The following is an 8,799-nucleotide window of genomic DNA, read 5'->3' as shown; positions in this document are numbered from 1 at the left end:
GTGTGTGTGTGTGTGTGTGTGTGTGTGTGTGTGTGTGTGTGTGTGTGCGCGCACGTCTTCCACAGACTCCTGCAGAGGGCGCTGCCACAGTGTTGTTCGCTGCTCTGTCACCGGCTTTGGAGGGGGAGTGTGGGGGGGGCTACTGGGCCAACGGGCGCAGAGAAATGACATCACAACCAACATTTGACCCCCAGCTGCGGCTAAGCCTATGGGAAACCACCGTCCAGTTGCTGGGCCTGCAGTAGCACGGGAGGAAGGGACGACTAACCGGAGGAAACCTTGATAAAGACCCTTACCTCGGGGCAACCAGCCACCTTCTCCTCCACCTCCCTTTCTCTCCGAATTTATTTCCGTCCATACCTCACACCGAGGTGTTCATCGAGATTTATGTTGACAATCTGACAATCCGCCGCTGGACTGTGATTGGTTATTAGGGGAGTGAAGACCTCCATTTGTTCCAGACCCGCCAAAGAACGTTTCTTTTTTCTTCTTTTTTCGCGATGAGCAAATAAACATATACAAACACACAATAGGGTTGTATCAATATATGATTTTGCTGTCAAAGATCCTGGCCAGCTGCTAAGTTATTAACAGATATCAGTTCCCTGATCATAACTAACCTGATGTCTGGCCAGAGAAATCGTTCCACGGTGTCACGTTCTAAAACCTGCAATTACACCTGCCTCACTCTGCCTTAATGTCATTAGTCCGGCTTTTCAGTGAAGACGTTCATTCAGTGAGCTAACTGCTGTTTCAGAGGCTTAGTATAAATCCCAGCAAACATTAAGATGCTTATTTGGAAAATTGCTTTTTTTTTTCTTCAATTTTGGCGCACTGACTTCAAAATCACATGGTGATCAAGCCCTAGCATACACACACACACACACATACACACACACACAAACACACGTTCATGCACCGTGATAATGTCCTGTTTTTTCAAATCTGAACCTGCCTTTTCTTGGCAGGGGAATGTGATGTCATCAGTTTGCTTTGACACATCACAATGATTTTAACGATCTTCCTGCCATCCCACTCGTTTGACTGGGAGCACTTTGTTTTTTTGGTACATTCATGTGCTTCTACTGCTTATTACTGAATCCTTGTGTTGACTGCCGGTAGGTGTATTATAAAGCAATTTTTTATGTTCTGCTGTTCTCGTGAAAATATGATCAACCCCTCTCTCTCTCTCTCTCTCTCTCTCTCTCTCTCTCTCTCTCTCGCGCCATGGCTCAGCAATCCAACAAAAGACAATTCTTGTCGGGGGATTTGGGATGACAAAAGGAAGAGATCCCATGTAAAAGTAGGCCTAATTTTGGAATAATTCCCCCTATAGACCCAAGAGGGATGATACATTCAGTTTTGTTCTGGGGAATTTCCTTACTGTTGACATATGAAGCCAGGATTTACAGACATTCCTGTTTGCTTTTGTTTGCTCAGAAACGATGGGGAACCAACCGCCACTTCTGTCCCCATTTTCCTTTGTGATCTGTGTTAATCGCTTTTACTGTGTCTGTGATACGTGTGCGTGTTTTTATGCACACAAGTTGAGAATTAACTCATGCTCTCTAGACCCAATTCATGTTGATGGATAGCCAAACAATGGCGATTCCTGGCGCAACACCGATGGGAGGAAGAGAGAGGCGAAGCACTTTTTTTTTCTCTAGAATTCAAGCTGTGATTGGTTCCTCATTGCTGCTGCTGCTGCTTCCACATTTGGCGCCGCTCCCAGTGCATTGTGGGATTGAGATTTCCCTGTGTCATGAGAATCAAACTCCATCTGCTGAGCTGACACACACACCCACACACACACACACACACACACAGAGAAACATTGGAAGCTGTACATCCAGGCGCAGGCTTATCTAAACAAGCACACAGCAAACAAATGCGTCTGTTATTCATGCAGGACAAACACTCACTCTCACACACGCATACACACACACGTACTGCGCCATAATGCCATCACTGTGATAAACCATTTTAGCTGTGAAGATGAAAAGTTTTATCTCAAATGAATAAGTTTTGGCTAAGAATCCTGCCCCACATGCCATCCCATTGCCTTGTGTGTATGTTGTTGCTCTGAATACTGCCACTGAGCATCCAAGCGTTTGTTATTACCTGCCGTATGTGAAGCAATAGTGTCACTGTTGTAGCTAATTCAGCCAGTAGCACAGAGACAGACATTGAGAATAGGAAAATAACCCAAGAGTGTGAAAGTTAAAAAATTATAAATTTACCAGCAGGAATTCAAAATGTCTCTGTCTAGACGTAGGAAACCGCTGAATGAAGACCTTGTTAATGTGCATTGTTTTAAGTATTGTTTTTCAAGCGGTTTGATGATTTATCAGGAGCTGAACGTCCTGAAGGATGCAGAGATAAAAACTAATGGTGTGTTCAGGCTCTCCTTGTCACCTCAATTATAGACTATTTTGTTTATTTTTACCATCAAACAGCCAACAAAGGTTGCAGTGTGAGTTGTGATGTATGACGTACAACTCACAATGAACACCAGGTGGACAGTGGACCGGGTTAGTGGTAAATATATCCATGTTACTTCCATTTATTTGTAATGCCCTGTGTGATTAACATGTCCATGCTGCAAATGGTGGCGCTCATGCCATGGCTTCCATTATTTATTCCCTATAGTCGGGTCGAGTCCATGTGGTATGATTACCCGTATACCTGGCAGGTCATCATGATCACGTGAGTTCACGAGTTGACAAAGATTCCCCGAACGCTCCATTGAGCAGTCGATCAGCACATAATGGGTTACGGCAGTGTTTCTTGGCCTTTTGTAGAGGATCCTTTGGAATGGGCCAGGCCTTGTCGGCTCATTGTGATGAAATAAAGCGTCTGGAGGGTCTTTAGACAAATTCTGCATTCATGTCCTATGGGATGGATGGTAGAGATGCAGGAGATTCCCACACTTACACATCGCCTGACAACTCAAGATGGTTGGTCTTCTTGTTTCAAATGACAATATTCCTCTCTATCCATTACAGTTGGGTTTAATTAACTTTGAATGATAGACTTTGGTGAATAGATGAAATGGTAGGGAGAAAATGAGTTCATAATTACTGAATGACTCTGTACAACTTGGAACAAGTTGGAACCTAATTTGGCTTTATGTCATTTGAGTGAGAGAAGCTCATTCCTGTGAGCCAATTAAACACATTCACTTCAGTTTTTAGCTTGCGATTATTTTGCAAAACATTACAATCCAGAACCGTAGTGGTGGAAATGGAAGTTCAATTCATGTTTGAAATTCTAAGTTCAAAGCAAATATCTTTTAGGTTTGATGGGGTTTTTTTTTCTGATGTAGTACTTGTGTGGAAATTGACTTAATGCCAGCAATACACCTCAGTACTTGAGTATCTTTTCTTCTACTCGGTGTTGTCAAACTGCTTGGAAACGAACCTTTTATCGCCTCAGTGCTTCCTTGTTTGACTGTGTGGTTCCCTGAGACAACTGTACGGACTCAATAACAGAATAACAAACCGCTAAACCCAGGGCCTGTTTAAACAAATGCGCTCGCCTCCCTTCACACAAATGAAAACACCAGCTTAGTCTAGCGGCTCTCATTTTAAAAAGTACAAGGCTACGGGTGTGTGCTACAACCTGTCAAAGAGCTAAAATGTTTCACAGTCCAGCTGCTACAGCAGCTGTAGTGGAACCAGAGAGAGGGAGAGAGTCACTGACTGTCTCTCCTATCTGAGCACAAGGTTTTCCAAAGACGAGGGGAGGAGTGTGGGGGTCTGCCTTGGTGTTCCTGTTGTGTTAGCGTGCAGAAGAAGGCTGCTAAATTATCAATAATTACCTTGTTATATATTTACCGTACACCTGAAGCGCTCTGCACAGACAGGACAACACAGTGAACTTTCTGATCTTGAATTACAAAATTAGAAATAGAGCAAAAAAAAAATAACAGGCTCAATTAACTGTCTGTGATATTGTCTGTATTTGAATTACTGGTATATAATCGTTTCGAAGCGTTGTCGCCGCTGGACAGTGGAGCTGTATGTAGACTGATGATGTTCTAATAGCCATTCTTCGGTCTGACCTGGGATTACATTTATATTAAATGTTTCAGTCCCAAATTCTGCAAATTATAAATGTGTATATGTCTAAGAAGAGAGATAATATAAAGATGTATACAGGGGGTAACCAGATGAACTGAGTCCTTACTCTGGGAGCAGTCCGGTTAAGAGCAAACACATGCAGGCATTTATTTGTCCTGTCACCGTTATTGCCATATACTATGCTCTACCCATTTTCTCCTTTGGTGCGAGTGCGACCTTGACTCGAGTCCCTGCGGGCTGCAAAAAGAGCATGTTCCCACTTTAAATCCCGTGTAAATATTCAGTCCATCTGGGCCCCTGAGGATTTATGAAAACGTGCAAAATGTTTTATTTTCATCATCATTTTGTCGTTGTTGAGATATGCATCTTACTGCTTTTGCCGTGCCTAAGAAGAAAAGCTCCCTCGTATATGTGTAACTGTGAATTTTTTCATGTAGAAATGAGCTCGTAGAAACTGTGATTACCGTCTTGTCCTGTGCATTGCCGTAAGTTTTTTCTCTCTGTGGAGTGACGGGAGTGGAGGTGAAGAGTGTGTGTGTGGGTGTGTGTGTATGTGTCTAGATAAGGGAGTTCATGTCCATGTTTTCTTTGTCAATGGTTGTGATATTCCAGCAGCAGCCACCACCTTTTCTATTATCCAAAGCCTCTCAATAAACATATCATTGTGCCAGTCTTGCTCTCCGTCCTTTACTCTTGTGTGTGAGTGAGAAGCTGTCAGACTGCCGACACGCAGCATGAGACAGCGAACCTCGAGCACAGTCTGAACTTTTGAGATATTCTCAGATCCACCAGTGAAACTCAGACACACACACATTTACTATCAGGTCACAATGCTGTTTGTCCTCGTATCAGACTTGGTCCAGACAGTGCCAATCAGTACCACTGATAAATTATTAAATTACTATAACAATACTTTCAGAACATGTGATAGTCCTACACAATTAATGACAGCTGCCCAAATTTATCAGCGCTTCTTTGGTTTTCTGTGTAAGATTGTTTTACCCTTAAAGCTAACAAACTCTTGATTCAACGGTCAAATTTATTTCATTAGTCAGCAGAGAATCAGCAAACATGTTAGCCAAAGGCAGCGTCAGGTTGTGCTGCTATACATACGTTTCACTTGTAAATGTGTAAACGTGTTCCTTTAGCCCTTATGAAAGACTTTCTATGGTGAGAAATAGAGCTCAGAGTAATGTTAACATAGAAAACACTTCATAAATATATAAGATGTGATATGCCTACATACTAAATACTCACAATTTATTATGATATCACATTTCTTTATTAAGTATAGGTTTTCTTGCATACGGTACTTAGAAGGGGGAGTATAACTGCAGAGACTTTAACTGAGGATTTAATTTCAGAAAGGAAAACACACAAATCTGAGAGGCAAAACAGAATCCTTCTCTTTCGCTCCCCACTAAATATATTCACAAATTGTGACCCAGACAAAGTGAATTAGACATCTCTCCACCTGCATGTGTGAGAGTAGAGTTTCTATATGAAGCAGCATTTCATGTCTTAAAGAAAAGTGCCGCTGAGACACGACTGATTAGGCAGCTGAGCCAATGTCACTGCAAAGAACCATAGCAGAAAATCACCAATGCGCATTTGAATGGCAGACGAGCAGAGGTACATCGTGTATATGCCAACTTGTTAGAATGAATATCTGACACAATGAGGAGAATGAGGCGCTGCCTCTTCAGCTCTTTGTAACATGAGGACACACACAATACAGCATGTCTGCACTTAATTGACTGTCGTCTCAGCTCACTCGGGCAGAAAACAGAGAGAGGGAAAAGAAAGAGCAACCTGAAATGACAAAATGATCACCCTCATTCACGTCTTGGTAATTGATGCTCTTATACTTGGGACAGACTGTGGTTTATGACAATGAGTATGAGCTTTATAAACACACTCAGGTCCTTATTCAACCATTAAGTGGCAGTTCTCCCTCCAGGAATTCCTCATGGGAGATTTAATGAAATCATTGCATGCACACTCATAAACTAGGAAGTGGCTAATAAGCATTCATTTATCTAATTACTGCCAAATGACTGAGAGGACATTGTTATTCATAGCAATATTCAAGGACTGGTTATACACAGTCCCTTTTTTTTTACCTGCAACATGGTCTCGTACACATCTGGATAACCCGGTTCCTTCTCAGCTCAGAAGTAATATTATTATGTTACTTACTGTTGTGCCAAAAAAGCAACACTTAAAATTAATTTTTTTTCATTCCCTATCTCTTTCCCCCCTCCTTTCCTGTCATCTCTTCGCTGTCTATTACAATAAAGGGTGAGGGAGTTCAACCACTATCCAAGAGGCGATAACAAGAGCAAATGCACTTTTTCTTTGGTTTGTAAATTTTATTTTCAGCTCTTTTAATCATTTTTAAACTTTAGAAATTGTAATTGTTATACGTTACCCACATTATTTTTTATGTTCCTTACAGCTCACTCACTCATTTCCTAATAAATTACCAAGGAATCAAACCAGTGCCCCTCTAATTACAAGCTCAAACATTTTCCCTAGTTTGGCTCATAATTTATTAACCATAGTTTAATTCATTCTTCATCATCATCTGAGGTCAATCTGCTGAACAGATGTGTCCAACAGATGTCTAATATAGATGCACTGATGAGTTTTCTCAATGACTGGAAAGAAAAACAGAATGGCCTTTTCTTTGACCTCCATATAACAGACAAAAATGCTTTGTTACATTTAGAGAGATTAGTCTTTTATCTCTTATTATGATCATCTCTTATCTTATGAATAAACAAACTAAACCTGTGTGATGGTAAAACAGTGATGCTGTACTTTGTAGAGGTAGGTGAATAAATGGCAAAACATACAACACAAAATGAGGATCTCTTTCCTGCAGAGTATGAGAGAGGTCCGTCTGTCTGCAGGTCCACCTATTAACAGTCTTTAAGTGTGAGATTAAGACGGTCATTAATCTTCCAGGCAGCGGTGGCTGATGGGAAAGGCCGGACAGCCCAGGGCTAAGTGATACATGTACCTTGTCAAGACTCCTGATGGAGGGATGGATGGGTGGACACACACACACACGCTCACACGCACGCACACCTCACCTGGCTAATAAGGAAGGAGAGGTGAAAGTCAGTGCATGTCAGCACTAAGATTACTGCTGACACAGTCAGGCTTTTGATGTTACTTCATCTCAGTCTTGTTACAACAGGGATTTATGTAAAATTAATTTTTTCTTACATCATGAGAGCCCTGAAACTGCTTATCATGCTGTTTGGTATAATATATAAAGAAATAAAGCAGCACATATTTGGAGAGAGTGAGGGTTCCTCTAATAAACTTTTCCATGCAACAACTCCAGTGGCAAACGACTTCAGTCATCTGCTGCTTGTTCACAACACAGAGGTCAAACTCAGAATTTATGTTCCACACCCTGTGCCGGTGAAAAAAACATACTCATCAGAGAGCTATCATTGCACAGTTTTGCATTCTGCGAGGTCCTCGTTTGTTCGTTATGCATCTCTGTTAATCTATTCATAATTCTAGACCACATGTGCTCTCTAATTGTGTGGCCAGATTGATTCGGTTGGGGCTCTGCGTTTATATGGAAGGCAGCAGTTGGCGTGAGTCCAGGAGATAGAGAAATACAGATGGAGATTTCTACTCTGTAGTGAGCCAGCACAACAGACTGGCCTTTCTCTCCGAAGCACAAACTGCAGTGCAACTGCTTCAACACACACACACCTCTAACCATCACGTTTTGCAGGGACTTTCAGTTGACTAACTGTAAAGTCGATAGCATTCTCTCATTCAGCATATCGCTGACGATATAATTCAGGCAGCTCTCAATACTCTTGGTAATTGCCTTTTACTAACAATAATCCCGTGTCAACATGTCTTGACAACTCATCCTTAAGCTTAAGTAAAGCTTAATTAAAGAGTCTCGACGCATAGCTATCTGCAACCAACTTGGCCTTGTGCACTGCCGAAATGATTAACTGATCAAACGATTTAATTTTTTCACACGTATTGAACAAAACATGGGAACGTTTCAATAAAAATTTGAGGCCATGGATTACGTCTCGTGAGCTCAAATTAGAAAATCCTGTCATATATATATATATATATATATAGTGTACCATGAAATTAGCAGTACTTTGAGCTGACAATCATGCAGTATTTTCGGAATGTAATTACTCATAGATGACATGACTCTTACCTGCTGGGCTCCACTCTGGAGTAGTTCATCCAGGTAATTCTGTTCTGTGTAGAAATGTGGGCAATATATGTGTAATGTTTATGAGTTTGAGTTTTCTGAAAAACCTTCATTGTTCACCATTATATCTATATCTATTAGCATGTTGACACTGTGCATTCAAAAAGATCATGTAGCATTTCGTTACGCTCAACACACCCAAACTTGTTTCAGGTGATGGTGATGCCAATCATACATCCGTGGGGTCTCAGTTGTATTTCATCAACCAGCAAAACCTGCAAAAAATGTAATAAAATATGTTTCACCTCATCGTCTTGATCCATTTTAGTGGTTGATTCGGCGCCCCGGACAGCGAGCTCCAGGCGTCTGTTTTACTGGTGATGTAAGTAAAAGTTACTTTCTGACCACAGTCATATAGAGGTGAGTTTTTATTATTTATTGTTATTATTGTTATGTCCTATTATATTCACTTATTTATTTTCTCTCAGTGACCCAATGATCAAATAT

At 41.2% G+C, this 8,799-nt stretch overlaps 1 protein-coding gene across 3 annotated transcripts in view; it reads left to right on the top strand.

Annotated features, from left to right (window-relative positions):
- The window catches only part of LOC116389572 (dehydrogenase/reductase SDR family member on chromosome X), a 36,397-nt gene extending 31,645 nt beyond the window's left edge, over positions 1 to 4,752 (top strand). For all 3 annotated transcript variants that reach the window (XM_031858348.1, XM_031858347.1, XM_031858345.1), the window contains one exon: positions 66 to 4,752. In XM_031858348.1, the coding sequence (XP_031714208.1) occupies positions 66 to 245 (180 nt within the window). In that variant the 3' untranslated portion in view covers positions 246 to 4,752. The remainder of the gene's footprint in view (positions 1 to 65) is intronic.
- The last annotated feature ends 4,047 nt before the right edge of the window (positions 4,753 to 8,799 follow it).

This window comes from Anarrhichthys ocellatus, unplaced genomic scaffold (genome assembly GCF_004355925.1).
Source record: "Anarrhichthys ocellatus isolate YVR2014 unplaced genomic scaffold, GSC_Weel_1.0 scaffold20, whole genome shotgun sequence".
Classification (NCBI taxonomy): domain Eukaryota; kingdom Metazoa; phylum Chordata; class Actinopteri; order Perciformes; family Anarhichadidae; genus Anarrhichthys; species Anarrhichthys ocellatus.
Note: the sequence above shows the minus strand (reverse complement) of the source record. Positions and strands in the feature narration are given on the sequence as shown.